The sequence below is a fragment of the Poecilia formosa genome, unplaced genomic scaffold (genome assembly GCF_000485575.1).
Source record: "Poecilia formosa unplaced genomic scaffold, Poecilia_formosa-5.1.2 Scaffold98, whole genome shotgun sequence".
NCBI lineage: Eukaryota > Metazoa > Chordata > Actinopteri > Cyprinodontiformes > Poeciliidae > Poecilia > Poecilia formosa.
In genome coordinates this window covers 457,023-476,996 of record NW_006800037.1, presented here as the reverse complement: position 1 = coordinate 476,996, position 19,974 = coordinate 457,023, and the positions used below count along the sequence as shown (strand labels likewise).

General features: G+C 39.0%; 1 protein-coding gene across 1 annotated transcript in view; it reads right to left on the bottom strand.

Annotated features, from left to right (window-relative positions):
- sema6bb (sema domain, transmembrane domain (TM), and cytoplasmic domain, (semaphorin) 6Bb) overlaps positions 1–19,974 on the bottom strand; it is a 170,049-nt gene that overhangs the window by 86,793 nt on the left and 63,282 nt on the right. Inside the window, exons 2-3 of the mRNA XM_007558652.2 lie at positions 4,666–4,793; positions 1,217–1,331 (exon numbers count right to left, since the gene is read on the bottom strand). Coding sequence (XP_007558714.1) covers positions 1,217–1,331; positions 4,666–4,774 — 224 coding nt within the window. The 5' untranslated portion in view covers positions 4,775–4,793. The remainder of the gene's footprint in view (positions 1–1,216; positions 1,332–4,665; positions 4,794–19,974) is intronic.

Sequence of the window (19,974 nt, the reverse complement as noted above, 5' to 3'; positions counted from 1 at the left end):
CGGGGTTGAAACCTCAAGCATGTGGGCTTCCACAAGCTGTGCGACTGTAGAAAAATAATGGTTTTGCCTCCTCATATCAGATTGACCAAGAGACTGTGCAGAGGTGGAACTAAGGCTAAGATTTAACAGTTCATAAAGCTTTCACATAAATGCTAACACTGCAGTTTGCTAAAGTGTTTGGGTAATCCAATAACATTTAATGACTGTGAGGAATAAAACACCAATAAATGAGGTATTGATACTTGACATACCTGCTGAAAAATTCAGTCACTGCACGAAACTGTGCATTTGAGCTACATCTTCTTTAACATCTACACGTCTTTGAACCTTTTCACATTTTTTCGACGCTAAAGCAACAGACTTTGATGTACGTTACTGGATTTTAAGGTAGCAGGAGCAACACAGAGCAGCACATAACTGGGAAGTTGATGGAGAATGATTAACGGTTTTAATAAACAAACTTAAAAGTGCAGAGCACTTTGCGTTTGAAACCCACTTTACCGATCCCCATAAATAAAATCTGGTTCAATAAACTGCTTTCAGAAGATAAGATAAATAAAACTCTACCTGTGCATAACTTAATCTTGGAGTAAATACAGCTGTTCTTTGAAGTTTTGATTTGGAGAAACGTATTTGCAGTCAGATGTTGGAGATATTTTAGACTTGAACTGATGAAACATTTCAGAACATTTGCAGTCACACACACTCAAGACTGTATAGTGAAAACAGAAAAAGTAAGAAGAGAGAGGGGAAAAAAAGCAAAACTCAAAGAGTAAAGCCTTGTGAAAATAAACAACTCAGCAGCGCAGAATGTAATGCACATATTCTGCCACATAAAAAGCCATTGTGTTCATCCGGACAAAGGAGGCTTTCATATTTTGTCAGCAAAAAGTTAGTCATACACTCCACAAAACTGCCTTTACAGAAGAACGTCAAAAAAAAAGAGAGCTTTCCAAAGGCACTCTGTGCCATGAAGACTCCTTCCATATGCATAAGTGTGGAAGAAAACACTTTAAACTGAACATAACCCTGCACACAAATGCCCATGGTGAAAGTTGGTGGTGGCAGAATCATACTGTGGGAATAATGCAACAAAGTTTAACATGAGTAGAAGGTTTTCCAAGTCCCACAAATTTCACAAGTATAACCGTAAAACACAGTTTGTTATTGGATACACAGTCCTGTGTGAGTGTGTGCGTGTTGGCATTTGTTGTACCTGGCGCCGATGTAGAGCGTCCGGTTGACCTGGATGATCCTCTGGATGTGCAGAGGCTCTTGTCTGAGCCACGTTTGGTGCGGTCGACCCAGGAACACGGGGTATCTTCTTACCACTATTGGTCAACAACAGGGAGAAGCACATAATTAGAGCACATAATTCAATGTCACATGCTGTTTTTTTTTCTTTCTTAATTAAGAAAAGCACTTTGAAATGCCTTGCTACTGAAATGTGCTATACAAATAAAATTTGATTGATTGATTGATTGATAATTGTTTTTAAAGTAACATTCAGTAACATTGTTCAACTGGACAATAAAAAGGCTTGGTTTGAAAGTTCAGCATTTATAATAAATATTCATCACAAAGTGGAACATTCTGTCTTTCCGTTTACTGGCTTGGGCAGGGGATTCATTTTTAGAGGAATGGTTCATTTACTCCAGATTCAGGGCTTTTTTTTTCCCCCCATGTTTTGTCGAATGGTGATTCAAAAAGGAATGTGCAAACACCAACATCTTCTGTATTTTAGAGAACACTGTATTCTTTGTGTTGAGGGGGAAAGTTAGTTTGTAGTGAGATGAAGGGAGAAAAGATACAAAATGTCAGAGAATAAGGCAGCTATTTTTAAATAGGTTGGATTACGGCTAAGAATCCTGTGCAGCTATGTGCTTTGACCTTCACCTCAGATGCAGAGAGAAAGTTTGCATCTGACATCCTTTCATCATCTCTCTTCTCTGCCATCATTACTTTTTTATATCCTCCTCTATAACTCGGCTCATCTCTCTTGATCTTTTTAACCTTTCTACTTCATCCTTTTTTCTTAAGGTGTTTACCAAAATTTCTTATCACAAACAAAGATGGGCATCACTTGCCGATTCAAAATGTTTCCATTTCTACATGTACGTGTAAAAACTGTATGCCTACATATAACGTAATATGCAGTGAAAGCCACTGTTGAGCAAAACAAACCCTTATGATGCTTTCAAGACTGTAAACTCGCCTGGATGTCATGGAAACAGTTTACTGAATTTCAAACCTGAAAATGAATCTGAATTGAAAATGAAGAGAATTTAAGTCACTTTGACTTGACTGGTTGTTGGTGCCAGATGCCGTGGTCTGAATATTTCACAAATTGCTGATCTGCTGGGATTTTCACACACAAACATCTCTCTGTTTAGCAGAGAACGGGAGAAAGGGAGAAAATAGCCAGATGTGAAAAGAGAACTGGAGGACTGGTTTGAGATGATAGAAAGGCAACATCAAATAACCGTTTGTTACAACTATGGATGGACAACACCATTAAACACCTTAGACCTTGAAGCAGACGCGTTACGACGTCAGGAGACAGTAACGAGTGCCGCTCGTTTCAACTGGCAGGAAACTCTGGCTACATTTTGCACAAGATCACCAAAACTGGACAATAACAGATTGTAAAAATGTTGCCTGATCTCAGTTTCAGCTCCAACACTCAGCTGGAATGGCCGGAATTTGAATTTGTCATACACAGCATTAAGCCATGAATCTGTCTATTGTTCAGCAGCAATAGTTTGGGTGGTGTAATAGAGTGGAGGATATTTTGGCACACTTTTGACTCCTCACTACCAAGTACCATCAAAACACAACAGCCTATCCTCAGAATATTTGCAGGCCATGTATCCGTCAGCCGATGGCTGCTTCCAGCAGGAAAACGCACCAAGTCCAAATGCTCAATTAATCTCAAACTGATTTATTGAGCAGGACAATAAGTTCGCAGTGCTCAAATAACCTCCACAGTCATCGGATCTCATTGCAACACAGCACCTTAGCAATGTAGGTGCCACGGAGGTGCAGATAACTAATCTGCAGTGGCTTAGTGATGCTAGCATAACAAAGGTAATAAATGCTTTAAAAAAATAACTTAATTTTGGAACCAAAAGAGTGTCCAACCTGATACAACCAGGATGTAGCTAATGAGGCAGGATAACCATGAATGCATGCATCATTCCTAACCCTGATAATGGTGTATTTCCACTTGCAGAAGACAGACCCCTTATGTAATTCTAATGCTTACATTGCTTCATTAGATCAAGATTAGGAGGCATAACTTTGGGAAATATAGATGTGTAAGATTGCAATCTCTCATTGCGCAACATGCTGCAACCTGTAACCAGCACATGTAGCTGTAGCTCTTGATCAAAAGGTTTCCATGTTAAACCGAGGACTTTTTTTTTTGCTGAAGATTACAAATGATGTATAATCTCACGTTACTTGTATTACATAATATGTTTCTGTGCAAAACCTTAAAAAGTACATTATCTCTCAGCTGCACATGTGCTTCTGATTACAATCAGAAGGAAAATAGTTTCTACTACATTTAACTAGGCAACATTTAACTGCTATAGCAGTTTCTTTGTTAGAAACTGCTATAGCATATATTTTTCTATCATTATCTTTCATTTTGTACTGTGTTATGCAAGATATGGGACGACATGTACCAAGGTTAAAAATAAGTCCAAGAACTGTAAAAAATAAACAAAAAGTAGATTTCGCTGTTTGGAAACATTTATGAAAGAAAAAAAATAAACACAGACCTTTATAGTTTTGGCAGCTAGTCATCCTTATAAGTGCAACGCTGTCTGAGCAGAAAGCTTGGCCTTTTAATCACCTAACATCGAAATGTGTTTTCCTGGTGTTACTATACAAAGATAGGTTGACTTAGGCAAAAGAGACCATCACAAAATAACAAACACGTGTTTAATTGTAACTCTCATAACAAATGTATGTCATTTTAGCAGCACTTTTGCTTTTCTGTTTCAGATAAATTGCAACATGGTCATGGTGTGCAGTTTGGTTCCAAATCTGTAAGTTAATGGCGTATTTTCTTTTTCTCTCTTTTGTAGACGATGTATGTTCCTCTTTGACCGTTTTATTCAGACTCATGTGAGCTGCTGATGAAAGCCGCCCACTATAATTCAGCTGATCCGGTGTGGAGCTCAGTAGCCTGACAATGTCTGCTCTGTATCGATGCTCGGGAAGGGCCTGGACTCGGTTGGGAAGCCATCAGTCACCATTATCGAACTATAATCAATCAAAGTCTGGTCAGAGCTGGAGACTGCCACGCTGCCGTGGAGACGCAGAGTCTGAGCGCTGAAGGAGCTGCCGTCCCCTGAGGATCCTCGCATGTTGGCGAGGGGAAGCTATGAATCTGAGAACCCCTTCTTACACGCATGGTCTCAATCCTGAACGTGGCCCCAAATCACCTGACCTGGACAGCAGTCAACACCCTTCGTGTGAGAGCCTCTGTGACCTGCATGACCTACGCCACGACCGTTCTTCGTACCCCTTTCCCCAACTCTATTCATCCCCATGCGTGTTTTGGCTGCAGTCCAGAGCTTCCCACTTTGTGTCTGGTGAGAGAGTACGCACAAGGGAATAAGAGTCTACAAGACAGAAAAGCCAGGAGGTCGTTACCTTCAGTGGGGATGAAGTTCAGGGGTCCGGGTTCCTCTGGGAACGCCAGGCTGGCTGTTCGGAGGATCCAGCACATCAGGAACAAGGAGTGAGAGATCCCTGCCGCCATCGCAGCACCACTGCGGATTCTGGGAACAAATACGAAAATAAATTAAAGAAATGAGTAAAACACAACACTGAGCTGCTGCACAGTTGGGTTGGTTCTCTGTACTGACGCTTCTCTTTCTTTTGTACTCCCAAAGCTCCTCTATCTCCATGCCGAGATGTGCAGGGAGATAAGTGGCCACTCCAACTCGGGGATTAAGACATCCTCTGTGGTGGAACTAGTCTAGTCAGCTCTGAATGCAGCCTGATCACTGTGGCATCAAACATCACACCAATATGACACATCTGAAACCTTTGAGTAAGACACATGAGAGCAGAGGAGCGGCTAAAGATCTCGGGTGAGACGGGGTGGGGGGAGAGAGAGATACGCCATTTACATGGATGAAACCAAATCTCCAAAGGAGCCGAGTGAGTGAAGCGCTCCAGACGTCAGGCATTATCTAGGATATGAAAGCGACTGAGAAGGGGAGAGAAGAGGTGGTTTACTTAAATTAAATGCCTTCCAGTGACACAAATCACCCCTCTGCCAGAGTGGCTGGGGTTTTCTTTTTTTTTTTTTTTTATCAAGCAGCACTGAGGTGCATATAGGTTCTGCGATGTAATTCATGTGGAAATACAAATGATGCCTAAATGAAGCTACCATCCACCATCAATCTAGAAAATAACTCCCCAGCTCTGCCTCTCTTTGGAGAAAAGCTCTTCTGGGATTGCTACCAACTTGAGCCACAAACCTCAAAGGATATAAAGTGGCTGACCACAGCCTCCGCGTCCCGATACTGCAATTTTGCTTCAAAAGCACATGTGTGACTCAAAGTGTTTCCAAAAGGCACTTTGTCAAGCTGTTACTGACTCATCTTTAAGAATGTGTCGGGTCCATCATCCACCGCTGGCATCAAATTGTGTTTTCACTCAAACTGCACACACAGTAATTTGAAGAATCCTGAAATTGAGCACTCCTGCTCTCATCGAGTAATAAGATTTAAAAGTCTCCATTCCAACCACTGGAAACGCAAAACATTTCTTGCAGTCGTGCGCAACTGCAACATCTCACAATTTGAATAGCCAAAGCTGAATTTCTTTATGCAAAATGCAGAGGCATTCCAGTGTGGTCACTGATGTGCATTGTGTGAAACTATGCAAATAACCGAACAGTGGATAACTTGGAGAGCTGCTGAACACGAGGGGTGCAATTGGCTTATGGAAAGGTTTACATTAAAAAGGTAAAATCATGATGATTTTCAGAATATTTCAACAATTACAGATGAAATTTTGCCACTAACAACAAGTTATATTACTTCTATCCTAATCCTTCATCATGTTCATGTTAATATTTTTGTTTGTTACATTAGATTTTAAGTTAAATTAATGCCGCCAGGCCCCATGTTTGCATGCAGCACTGGACGGCGAAAGTAGGCTTTCGCTTGAATTAATGGCACAGAGTCAGAAAATGTGGAGTCTTTTTCAGAGATGTATTAAACATCTTTTATGTGGTCTATTCAGTTCTGGAAACACAAGTAGAACAAAAAAATTACTGAATCGAGAAAAAAAAAAATGCATTAGTGGTTATCAAATCTGTAGGTCACGATCAATGGAGCCCAGCAGCTGTAAGATAGAAAGCCTGCAACAATGAAAGCATCTGCAAGGTCACTGAACAGTGCTGGCACATTCTTTCACATAACAAATATACGAGCAGCGGCTGCTTTATTTTTTTCTGCCCTGCTGCAGAATTCCAGCTAGAGTCACAAAAATCACAGCCATAAAAGAAAAAAATAAAAATAAAATCTTGCCTGGATTTAAGATTTCCATTTGTAACAGAGGCAAAGGGATTTAGACTAAACATCGTCCTATGCTGGCTGCTTCAAGTAGGTTTTAGGTGGCAACAGACATTTTGTGGCTCCTAAAGCAATCTGTGCTGACTGTAAAACGATGCAGCTTTGTTTGTTGCTTTTTCTTTGGTTTGTCTTCATTCCCAGCAATGGTCCCCCATTAGTTACTGTATATGGACGGTCAAAGAAAGATGGAATAAGGAAGCAGATGTTGGCTGGAAAAGTCAAATACTTTAAACGGCAAGAGTTTCATATTTGACGCCAGCTGCTCCTTGTTTTCCGTTACTTTTTGCTTGTCGTTTACCATTAGCTACAGTTCATTGTTTTGTTAAATGCAATTTTCTGGCTAAATAATTTAACGGCTATAGTGAAGTGTAGGTCAGAGCACAATCAAGTGAAAGGTTTATATTGAAAAAATGTGTTTATTTAGCAACCTGACCAACCAAATGTCAAGCAAATGATGCTTTTGAAGTTACCGTGATGTGACAAACAGCTTGCATAGATAATTGCTTAGATGGCTTTAAGTATCTCCACACATCTGGTTTGTCAGATAGGCTATTAATAGCATCCATATTTGAAAAATGCTGTTCTGAGTAAACCTTTAACACAATCAACCATTTCCAGTTTATTAGCTAAACATACAAAGTTGTCTTAGTCAATGGAAAGAAAATTAATTGCTGATAAAAAATATCTTAGTTCATCACAAATTCAGTAAATTAAGTTTTTATTTCTACTAAATCAGTTCAAGAGTACTTTGTAAATGCATAACATCTGTTTTTATAGACTAATAATATAAAGACGTGCAGTTTTAATGATTCACCAGCGATATAATGAATAAAACTACTAAATAAAAAGCTTAAGAAGAGGAAATGTATGGGTTATGATGAATACATCTACTTTGTTTTTTTGTTTTTTTTTTTTAAAAACGTGCTTCTTTTAAAAACATCCGACAGGACAATCTATACTTTTTTTTTACTTACTTTAACTGCAAGACTCAATCCTAGCAATGTTCCTTCGTTTATCTAAGTAAAGACTCCACTGCTTTCTCCACTGCTGAAATGTGCTTTCCATCCGAGGTCATTGTTTTTTTTGTTGTTGTTTTTTTAAGTTTCTTTCTCACATGCTCTCAGTCTTCCCCCGAAGGATACAAACAGTCATTGTGCAGCCCATCTCTTTAATGGAGTCACAGACATAACCTTATCAAGACACATAATCTTTATGGGACATTTCTCAAATTCCCTGGACTGACACCAGAAGAAAAGTGGGAGGCATGCTAATTACTCAACACCCACAAGCAAAATTACAGGAGGTGAAGGTTAAAGAGTCACACTGAGAAGGAAGAAAGTCATTGGCTTGAAAGTGATAGATTTAGAGAGAGATAAGCGAGGCTGAATAAGACGCACACAAAGAGAAGATGAGGAGTCAGAGAGATAGTATATCCAATCAGAGAATCTTTTGTTTCACCTATTAAAAATGTATGACTAAATGTCAGGCAGTATGCATTCGATTAGTATAATTAGACACCCTGGGCTATAGTATTTCGCCGGCCAGCAGAATAAGTAGATACACAAGTCATAAACCAAATGCAGGAGGGAGATATTTTAGCGTGCGTGTGTATGTGTAAAACTGTAATTATGACAAACGGCACCAGCCAAGTCCATCCAGAGGCATCTATGTGGGGTAAAAGCTGTACTTCAGCGTACTATTAATGCTGGATAAGGCACGCTGCGGCTCCAATTTAACATTTGAAGTAAAACTCTTAATTGAACACCTGGGTGTCACAAACCTCTGTGTTCAAACTATAAATGTCAGCATGTTTTTTTTTGTTTTTTTTCCCCTGTTCATATGGAAGTTGGCACACAATATGAGCTTCAAGGACATGGAAAACATTCGCAGAAAAGCGACTCTGTCGGAGGTAAATGGACAGTCGGAGCAGCTGAGGAGGGATTTTGTTTTCAGGGCTTTAACATGCACAGTCAGGGAAGGCCTCCATCCATAAGACTTGCCGTGTTGCCAAGTTACTGCTTGGTGTTATTAAAATAAATCGCAAACAACCGTTTGGTCGGGCATAACTTGAGCTGCAACGGAAAAACGGGGAATCTCGAACCAGCAGGATTACAAGATGCCACAATAGGGATGTGATCCTCCCTTTACCAGGGGGTATTTAATATTTAGCATTTGCCAAAACCAACTCTTAATTCCACATCTGCAATATTTATTACAGATATTCACAAATGGCGCACCGTAAGTCACCGATGCTGTGATCCTTTTTACCTTACTGCTGCCCCTTGAAGCCGTTTCTGCTTAGAGTTTTCCTCAAAGTGCCTCGTTTTAGGCTTAGTTAACCAGAGGAGCTCATTGTTTATGGAGCTCCTTCACTACCACCATGATAAATACCAACTTATTTAGTTTACATTGTTTAGTTTGAACTGTTTCAATTAGAAAATGCAAGCAACAATTTCTGAAATGTTCCATAGTGATACAATGTAAACATCTGATACCATTACAGGTTTTGATGTAAATCTATAGACTATGGGGGTTTGGGGTTAGCAGGGCAACTCCTGTTCCTGGGAACCAACGTCTTGCATGTTTTAGATTGTCCTTTGATTTAACACACCTGAATCAAATCAATCGTAATGCTGTGCAGGACAGAACATAATTCAGCTATTTAACTATTTTAGAAATAGCACAACCAAGATCAGAGGTTTATTACAGTCAGCTACTTAAAAAAAATAAATAAATAAATCAATCAAGAAGGCAGCGATCAGGACCCCAAACTAATACTTAGATTTGAAACAGGACATCCCTGCTCAAAGGACAAACCAAGACCGGTTATATTTTTCAATTTAGTTCAGTATAAAATTGAAAATATCTTGGTGTTTAAGCCATCTGTGACCCCTAGTTGTTAGAGATCATTAAGTACCACTGAGTGAAATTCTTCCTCATTCCTGCTGATTTACATTACAAATTAGCTGAAAAAAAAAAAATCTATAACGTCTACTAAGCCAAACCTCAATGAAGACACAGTCAAGTCAGGTTAAAGCTCAAAGCTATATTGGAAGAATGGGAATAATTGGATTGAAGAATGTCTCCGGTGTTAAATTAGATGCTGCTTACAGACGGTGACCCTGTATTTTCACAGGTCTGGGTGCTTTGCATGAAAAAAGAACACATCATCATCAAATGAAGACACTGATAAGCTCCGAAATGTTTTTGGTACTTATTACAGTTGCCATGGTGTCTCCTGCTTTCTCTTCTCTTTCAGTCTTTTTTTTTTTTTCAGCACCATCTCGTTATGCAGCGGTTTGGCTCTGACTGTGCCTTAACCCTCAGACTTGATGATGTATTTTTGTAACACCGCTGTGAGGGACTTGCAGGAGAAAAAGGAAAAATTGGACTAAAAGGGGGGTTTAAAGAAAGCCAAGATTATGCATGTCCTAGATATAGGAGCCTGGTAATGAAATGCAGCCAAATTAATGGGGGGAAAACGTAGGGTGGTGTAGGTTGGGGAATTTTTGATTAAAATATTTAACAGGATGGTTTCAACTATTATGCAAAGGTATCAGAATGCAATAGTGCATAATATAATCCTTTTTCACACTTGGCGCCTTGCTTCAGAAAGCCCATGCAGAAGAAATGTGAATGTAAACATCCTCCGTTTCCAATCAAATCCTTTTATCACTATTCTACACTGCAAAGAGTTTGTTTTTTTTCCCCTCTGTTCACAGGGAATAAAAGTTTGCTATTTCTTCTGTGGATTTCATATCTATTGGAAGAGGCTTCATCAAGGTTGACATATGCTCTGTAACAAGAACAAAAAACCAAATGGTGCCCTGTTAAAGGGGACAATCCACGAATCGAACTCCGATTCTGCACTTAACCTCATAAATTAACTTTCTTGAGCTTCCAGTCTTTAAGGCTCAACATTAATTCTGGGTTTGTCTGGCAGATAATTGTGAACGCCTTACCAGCTGCAGCAGTCTACAGTTTCAGTGGAAAAGCTCAGAGGAAACGTTTTATGTTTGGCAGAAAGTGCAAGCAAGTCAGAACAATGCGCGTCGTATTTAGTGGGTGAAAAGATGGATATTTTAACAAAAACATAAACAGAGAGCAAACCAAAGGTGATATCCATTCAGAACAGAATTAAGAGAGCTCAAAATAAATTGTGCCATTGCTGCTGGATGATGAAATGACAGTGTGTCACCACATATTAGCAATCCCGCTTTGATAAGACGATAATTAAGTGAAGCTTTCCTGGGCTTACAACTTCATGCACTTCCAAGCAGATAATTTGCATAATTAGTGCAGGTTTGAAGTTTTTTTTTTTTTTTTTTTTTTTTTAACAACTTCAGTCATTCTTTTTGGTTTCTGTGAATTTTGCACAGATCTGAGTGGAAACATTCTCAAAGAGATCTACGCTCCAAGTCTCCCATTTTATTTCATGCTTTAAGGCAGTTTGTAATTGCGCTATTAAAACTGGTTGATGTTGTATAAAAATCTTGTTTTTATTAGCAGTAAGAACCCAACGAGGGAAGAGAACTTGGTTGAAAAGCATCAGCTTTTGCATGACTCCAACAGAGCGTAGCACAATGTAGCAGCTTATTTTTTTTTATTATTATTATTTTCCCCAAATGAAACTCATGCTGCTCCCTAAGGCAGAAATAATCTGGTAATTCTCCTGGAAGCTGAATGCCTCGCCTACAAACCTAATCAGATACAAACATCCGCCACTGTGCACCAATATTTAGCACTTTAGTTAAGATCCACACATCTTGGCTAATAACTTGCACAAAATTGTCCACAATCCATGGATGTTCCTGTGTCAGAAAGGCAAATTCATGCAGGTCTCCATTTTGAAAAGGTTTTTGCTACATTGTAAAAACCTCGTTATGACGCGTCCTTTTTCAGATTCTTTCCAGAATTTCATAGATATGTGCCTGTTGTGCCAAGAGGAAAGCGCCACAAAGTTTGTTATTAGCAAGATGAAAAACTATTTAGACATTAATTTTAATGTACAAAATTTATGAAACGTTAACCGTACAGGGCAGAAATAAATTTCCGATGATTTTGATGGAAAAAATCAGTTTCACTTTTATGTAAAGATTGGGCTCAAACTTCATACTCGATATGAAAATAAACAAAACCAGATAAAACCTTGTCAGTCTAAAAAAAGAAGCCGTTTATTAAAATGTATATTCACTTAACTTGAAGATTTAACAGACTGACTCTATAATGAAGCGTGATGCTCATCACTACTTTTTCTCAAGTTCATAATTTAACACTGAAATGTTATGCAATTAGATTGCACACAGTTCTTCCAGAATATAAAAACTACATTGTATTGCTTTTAACTGATCTTCTCATCTACGTACTATATTATATTTTATACCAATGCCAATACGTTTTTAAAAAATATCTATCTTGAACAGTTCTGATCATCTGGGTTTATTCTGAGAATTGCTTGACAAATAATTAGTTGTTGTTTTTTTTTTTACAGAACTGTGGTCATGTGCTGCTCCATATAATCACAGTTCTGAGCTTTTCTCCTAGTGAGATCTATCACCTTGGAACCGCATTCATTTCTGTAACAGGCATAATCAAAGTAAATGCACAACAATCAGCGCAGCAGTTTTGATTCATTCACGAACAAAACGACTCTTAGAGCCGACAAACGAGAAGCGCAAGAAAATCAGAGGAGAATGTCAAGATTTTGACCTTTATCTGATGTCTATGGCTCAATGCAATCTTCCAGGTTTCCTTAGATAGAAACTTTTTAAACTACTTTGAATAATTAACTGAGCTTTTTGTACTGTTTAATCAGAAGGTATGTATAATTTGGTTGAAAACATTTTGCTGTAAAGGGCCTGGAGATGATGTTTGCTGCAAATTGGCTCCATATAAATACACGTCATCGAAATTGAGTTGAGCTGATGTATTTGCTGCATCTGTTTTGGTTCTGTGTTCAGTTGTTTGTCTAAAAGTTTGGTTCGAATGTTAGCATAATGAAATGTGATTATGGTTCATAAAAAAGGAGAGTTAAACCAGCAGGTACAATGCCTGATAGGACCTCTATCATAACTTCAAGTCTAGCTCACCTTAAAAAGTCATGCTCTGTGGATAATTAAAAATATATTGAACCGAGGTCAAGACAGACAAGGCCTATTACTGTTTCGCGACTTTTATTACAACAACAACAAAACAAACCCAATAAACTACAGCTTCCAGCAATAAACTACAGCTTCCAGCAGGCAGGGGAGTGGGAGACACTGTGATGACCTTCAGGCTTCTGAACATGAAACTCTGCAGGAACACGAGGAAGGATGTTATGTGAGCAGTTTTATGATTGTTCCACTTTCTCCATGTGGACTAAAAGACAGCTCATAGATTTCCAGCAGACTGGGCTAATCATCTTATTAGAGAGACGGGAGAGGCTGCTTTATGGACTGAGTAAAATCAATGACAGGTGAAAGCCCAATGCTCCTCGGATCTCCTTCAATCGGCAATGACACAAGAAACTGCGGGGAGACGGCGACGAACGGGGATAAAAAGGTGTGAAAAATAAGCCTGGGAACGGGGATTTAGGACGTAGATTAAAACAAACACCGCCACAAAAGATCGGTGGAGGAGGACACAACACAAGGAGAAATAAAGTGCAATCAAAGTGAAATACGAGAAGCCAGCTATCCAAACAGAGAGAAGGAGTCACAGCGGAAATACAGAGGGGAACGCCAAAATATGTGTGGAATGAGAGAGACGGAAAGGCAAAGACTCAGAAGAGGAAGAGTTTGGAGCCAAAAGGACTCGTGTGCTGCCAGATTTATCTGCAGCGGGAGCCAAGAGCAGACTAGCAGCAAGAACCTTCGAGCTCATCGCTCGCCTGGTATGCAACTTATCCAAAGAGTACTCCTCGTGTAGTCAGCGATTGTATATTTAAATAATTGCTGGGGTAAATCAAAAACTTCCTGCCGCAGGAAAGGAATCACAGTCTTTATCCGTGGGAATAAATCTCAACGGTATTGTTGATGTTATTGTCCTCCAGAATGATGTTGCCAATGGATCAGCATTATAAATCTGCTCATGTTTTGCATACATTAAAACTTGAATACAAAGTTTTAATAGATATTAGCTTTAATGGTTGCATCACCCCCAAGTTTTTCAAGGTCAGTTTTTCAAATCCAAGTGTTTTCAGTTTTACTTAAAAAAGACAGCACATCTCTGCTTTGATTAATGGACAAAACTGGTAGAAATCTAACACCGACTGACATCAGCTCTCCGCTCGCCGAGGAGCATAAAGGAAGAACGCGAGGAGACCTTTGTTTTACTCTATTTTCAGACGTTAAGTGAACTGTTACTGGATCTTGTTGGTAATGCTTGCACTTAGAAAGGCCTCTGTGAAAATCTTGCATGAGAAATAACAGCACGGAGCAGGAAAAACTGGCAATCACGTTGATGGGGGACTTAACGTAAATTACACTGCTATGACTGTTAAAGGAATGAGTGGTTTGAAATCTACTATATTTGACTTGTTCTTTTGTTTTTTTTTACCCTCAGGGTAAAAAAAAGACTGCGTGCTGCAGAAGAGTGAGACCTCCAGGAAAAAAAAAGCAGCAAAGCTTTTATCTTTAAGCATTTCATCACAGAATATATGTAAACTATATATGTGTATACATACAGATATCGTATTCATAGTGACTGCTCTATCCCTGTATGCAACATCAGCATAGAGCTACTTAGGCTGCAATAAATATCAATATAATTATTTAAGTACCGTGCATTGAGCATCTCTCTGCCTGTAATATATTTGGTGATGTCTGTTGTTTAATGCAGCAAAAAAAAGAAAAAAATGGTTTCAGGAAGTCAGTCAGAAGGGAATCATTCTTCTCCACCGTCACCAGATGCTTGGTTCGGATGAAGGACTGCTTCCACGGCAACGGCTTTATGCAATTGGCTCAGCTTCCGTGGATAAATAACTCTTTACGAATTGGCATAAGATGATCAACTCAATTTGAGGGTAATATATTACAAAGAGGACAAGGTTGGCTTTTATCTAATTGGACATGAATCTCACAGTGCGACTGGGTTTTATTGGTTTCATCGGAAAGATCTGGGTTGAATTTGAGCCAAATTTGACTCTGCATAAACTAGATATGAATTGAACCTGTGCCATGTTTTGAATGGGTGATACATACCCACACACCGAGTAGGAATGAATACAAAAATCTGAGACCAAAATAGCAACTGTTTAGGAGATGATTTAAAGCAATAGTTATTCCATGTGAATGTTTGGGCTTTTCTGTATTCAACCTGAGTAAATTTTATTTCTTGTATCAACAGAATATTATTACATAAAAGGCATATTTGTCTTGCACTGTAAACCAGCGCAAGCAAACATTTCTTCTGGGCATTGTGTCTCCGCTTAAGTTGAACCATAATCGTCTCCCTCCATCTCTCTCAGGGCCAAGTCTAAAAAAAAAAAAAAGCATCGAGGAATTCCCTCCACCGCCAAGTTATGAACACACAATTTCATCCCTGTTGCCTGGCACTTGAGTGACCTGAGGTCTGTTTACTAGAAATTTACATCAGCATGAAATCCTGGAGCCTTAGTAACATCACACATATTTAAAGTGAGAGACAGCGTGTGAGGGGAGAGAGCAGGAAGGAAAGAGGGGGGAGGGGAGGAGCGGATGGTAAATGAAGGATGGAGAGTGACCTTTTTTGCACAGAATGCTTATTTTCCCATGCACGGAGAAATAGCAGAGACGCATTTTGTGAGAAAGATGCTCGGCCTCGGCAGCAGAACAAAAATGCATCTCTTTTCCCCATTTTTGCCGTTATTAAATCCTGAGAACTCCCTACCACATCATTACTTTCTGACTACTGCTGATAGGGTCTTTGTGTATATTGTTCACTGGACTTTGATTTCTGGGCTTTGTTCTTTGTCTCATTATCTTTGGGTGCAGTTAGGTTTCAATCATGGCATGTCTCGGTTTGGAGTAGCTTGTCTTTATATTCAGTGTGCCTCAGTTTGTTCCTTCATTTTTATGTTGTCTTTTTTGTGTGTGTGTGTGTTTTTTTTCCTTTTTCAATTTGTGTAAAGGTAACAGTGGTAACTTTATATCAAGGTTTTATGTCCCAAACTTCTACAATTTTAAGCTCTTACAATTATTGTGTTTGCACTGCACTGCAATTTTTTACAGAGACCTGAGTTTGTTTAGTGCACAACTAGTAGTTGTCTTATGAATCAAGGGGTACTTTTGAAATGAACTGTAAGAGTAGGGACTAAAGGATGGTGCTGGTATAAGATAACCTCTTTCTCTCACAGATGCAGATCAGATGAAACCAGAGCGCTAGATTAAAGAGTGCTAATGTAACACTTGTGATAGCTTATTGTTGATTGGATATATTTGAGTATTGCCAAAGCTCTACATGAAATTGTGTCCCTGTTATTAACCTTCACACTCCTCCAGATTGCAGCAGCGAGGACAAAAAGAGGAAGGAGACTCTAGTCACAATCTGAAAGAGCCAGAATAAAGATTCAATAGGGCCATCTGACAATACATGCATGTTAATTATGGGTCTGAGTTTCAGGAAGACTCTTTGAAAAGCAGACACCTTTTTATCGTCAGAGTTACGTCTTGTTCCACTTTAATGTTTTAATATTCAACATACCTTCCCTTATGAGGAATTATGACTGTGTCGAACCGTTTCCTTCCAGTCCTAAATTTACATGAACTTTACTAGGAGGAATGTGAGACTGCAGGTATCCAGGTCAGCTGGACTTTAAAGGCGGGCATTATTTATTCTCCAGGCACATAGTGGCATTTTATAACACTGTTAAGTAACTATGTGCCCGTAAGCCATTTTGAAAATCCTGCATGCATCAAAAACTAAACAAAATTTGATTTAGAGGTATCTGACACCTTAAACTTTGTCTCCGTTTCTTTAAAAATCCTATGGTTTCTGACATCCCACCTTCAGCACGTTATCCCAATGATTCTCCATCATCGCCGATGCTGAATGAAATCGTTCTTAGGAGAGTTGTGGTTTATACAATAAGCTCTGCAGATGTTAGTGTGTGCTAACCATCTCCCTTATAAAAGTTTTCAATGCCTGATTGGGTCTGAATTAATATCCAAGAGGGAACAGGAAAATTATTTTACTCTATAAAAACTGTGGCCAAACTCGATGTGCAGTAAAAACTGGTCATTTGACACAAAATACAAAGCCAGTTTTGAGATGATGGGTGTAATAAATCTTTTCCATCTCTGTGTCGGCGCTTCGCTCACTCTTCCGATAAAACAGTATTACGAGATGTGGTGGTCGAGCTCTGTTAAGAGAACACGTCAAATTTTGAAGTATTCATTCATTTTGACTGCAATGAAGATATATTTGTGTCAACTACATGAGATTTATGTTTTCCTACATATTAATGTGATCAAGCAGTTTTGCGTCCAGAATGTATTTAAATGTACTTATCTGGGGCTACGCAGGAGAAACAATGAGCTCAAAGAGGAAAAAAGTCCTGCAGCAGACAAGGAATTATGACCTTTCATGATGCGATGAATTCAAATCGCCTACCATTACCGCACGACTTGCCCGTCCATTCTCAGCATTGTGAAGATTATTTTTTTAAAGCATCGTTGCATCTTGCCAGCCAGCTATGTGATTCGTCACGATACATTTACTTCCCTAAAGTAACTGGAGTATTTTGAGACTTGAGAACACGTCTGTCTTCCTTTGCTGTGTGCTAAATATCTCAACAGGGGAACTTGGGACTTAATGAGAGAATGGCTTTGATCGTCAAAACAATGCTCGAAACAAGCAGAAACATCATGTTACATCTCAACAGCAGAGATAGTTGTGACCTTTGACTTCCCTCCAGTTCGCAGCAGTCATTAGTGGGACGGAGATCGGGGCAGAGGCCATAAATCATACTCAAACCATCTTTGTAGGAGGAACCAAGTTACGCTGCACTAAAAAAATGAAAAGAAAAACTCAGAGACTGACGGGAGGCTAAAAGCGACTCCATTCATCACCGGCCAGAGGCTCCATAAAGTCCGTGAGGGGAAAACACACGGGGCGATAATCCTTAGCATGGTTATAAATAATATAGAAACCCTGCTAATGGCAATAAGAGGTTCTGGAGCATAACAGGACCCCTCTTGATGTGATTATTCGGCTTGATGTTCCCCGGGGACATCATGCATTATCCTGAACAAATACTCAGAGGTAACTTAATAGGTCAATATGTTCTCGTCCAGAGACTGTTTGACCTTTTTTGGTTGCGAATCAAGAGGAGAGGTGGATTTATTATAACAGCAACAAGTGGCTACCAGAGGAGGCGTAGGAGTCGGGTGGCAGACAGAAACAGAACATTTTGTGGAGGAAGGAGGACGATGTAAAATGAAAACAATCTGCAGACAGTGCCGGGATGAGTTGTGCCCATTAGTACAATGTGTTGGAGTTTTTGGTAATAGCTTTATGAAGGGGAAAAAAACAATTTGCTACGTGCAGAATATGAACAAAGGATTCACATCTGACAAATGATGAGTGCAACGCTTTCTGACTGGGTTCTTGGGATTCCTTAAAGTTGTGTTTTCTTAATAGAACAGCTGCCTGGTTCTCTCTTTGCAATGAACCGGTGAGATGCAAACTACAGACTGCAAAACTCTTTCCAATAGTCCGATTACGAGGTTAAACATTAATGGTAAAAGCACAGAGGACCTGGAAGATGCTTTGAGTTACCAATCCAATGTCCTCATTTAAGAAGCCCTTGATCTGTAAGCAACTTCAGTCACATGGATCCAAGTGCTCCACCTCCAAAGCTTCAACCCTGACTTCACAGATTTCTCAGCTAATTTAAATCCCTGTTGAGAAGTTGTATGTGGGTGCTCCTTTGTTGTACAAGTCAGCATCCTGTAGCAGTGTGATAATTACATAAACAACTATCGTTCTTTGAAGAAGACAGAGCACAACAATTTTTTGTGTGTGTGTTAAACAGGTCTGGGCTTTTGATAACATTGTACAACTGAAAATTAATCCCCGGTGCCATATTGCCTAATAACTGTGCAGGCTCTGTAGCTTTAGATAATGCACTTTACGTGAAAGGAGAATAAAAAAAGTAACCGCCAAAGCAATTCTGTTTAAACTTAGAAGAAATTCAGGCTCGGCAGACAGAGATGTGTTTTGTTGTTCAACTAAACTGGTTCGGGCACCATTAGTGATGCAACCAGTTGTCTGTGTTTTCAACGCAGGAACAATTTTGAGTCCAAACCACCAGAAAAACCACATAAACCCCACAAAAACTTTTATTATTTTTGACATATTCTGTTTAGAATAATCTAGTCTCCTTACTTGAGGAAAGATTCCCTCAAGTAAAAATTTAAATGCATTCATAGAAACTTTCAGTTGCTTCCAAATGTGAGCATTTTAGTTTTATTTTGCCTACTTTAAACTGCATTATTTATAATTCATTGAATTATTTAGCCTATGTGACTTTTTTTTACAATTTAGTCGTTTGTTTTCCAGAAAATGTTGAAGAACAATAAATTGTTGTTTTTTTTTAATTTGAATGAATGATTTGATAATGGGAGGGTTTAACAACTGTTCCAATATTTTTCAAAACTTACATGTAACCATTTTAAATATTCAGGATTTTAATCATGACCAAAATATATATATTTTTTTTTTCTATAATAGTGCCTTTCTGCCAGCTCTGGTTCTGGGATATGACCACAAAGTTTAAACCTCTCAAGTTGGCTTCTCGTTTGACCTGCCTATTTCAGGACAAAAAGAAGCATAAAAACTTTTAGTCTCTTGGAATAACAATAATAATAATAATAAAAAAGTTGGATTAGCAGTGGAACAACATAGGATCAGTCATGCATCTTCCTGCTGTTTGTTTGTGACCCATCTCTGAATTTAAACCAATCAATAGGGCCACACAGAGCTCCAGTCACAGCCAATATTTTCAGCTGAATCCATTAAAGCCTTTTCCGACTCAGTTTTATACACGGTTAGTATCAGATGCTGCTGCTGGTTTGAGAGCAGCCGAGTGGGAACGCTGGAGAACCTTACACTGTTTATTTTGATTGTTTAAAGTTTGCCTTTGTTTCCCATTCTGTGGGCTACACAGGCACCTGTCCTAGTCTGTCAACCACCATTACACCATTTAAGGAAGGAAGGAAAAAAAAAATAATAGTCATGTCAAACTTTTACTTAGAAATAACATAAATTTAAAAGATCAGACGAAATGTACTGAGGACAAAAAGCTGCTTATTTTTCACAACTGATCCTAAAATATTACAATTTCTGATGAATAAGTGGAAAGTTCAGTTTACAGCAATGATGGGACATATTTTAATATTTATCTGCAAAA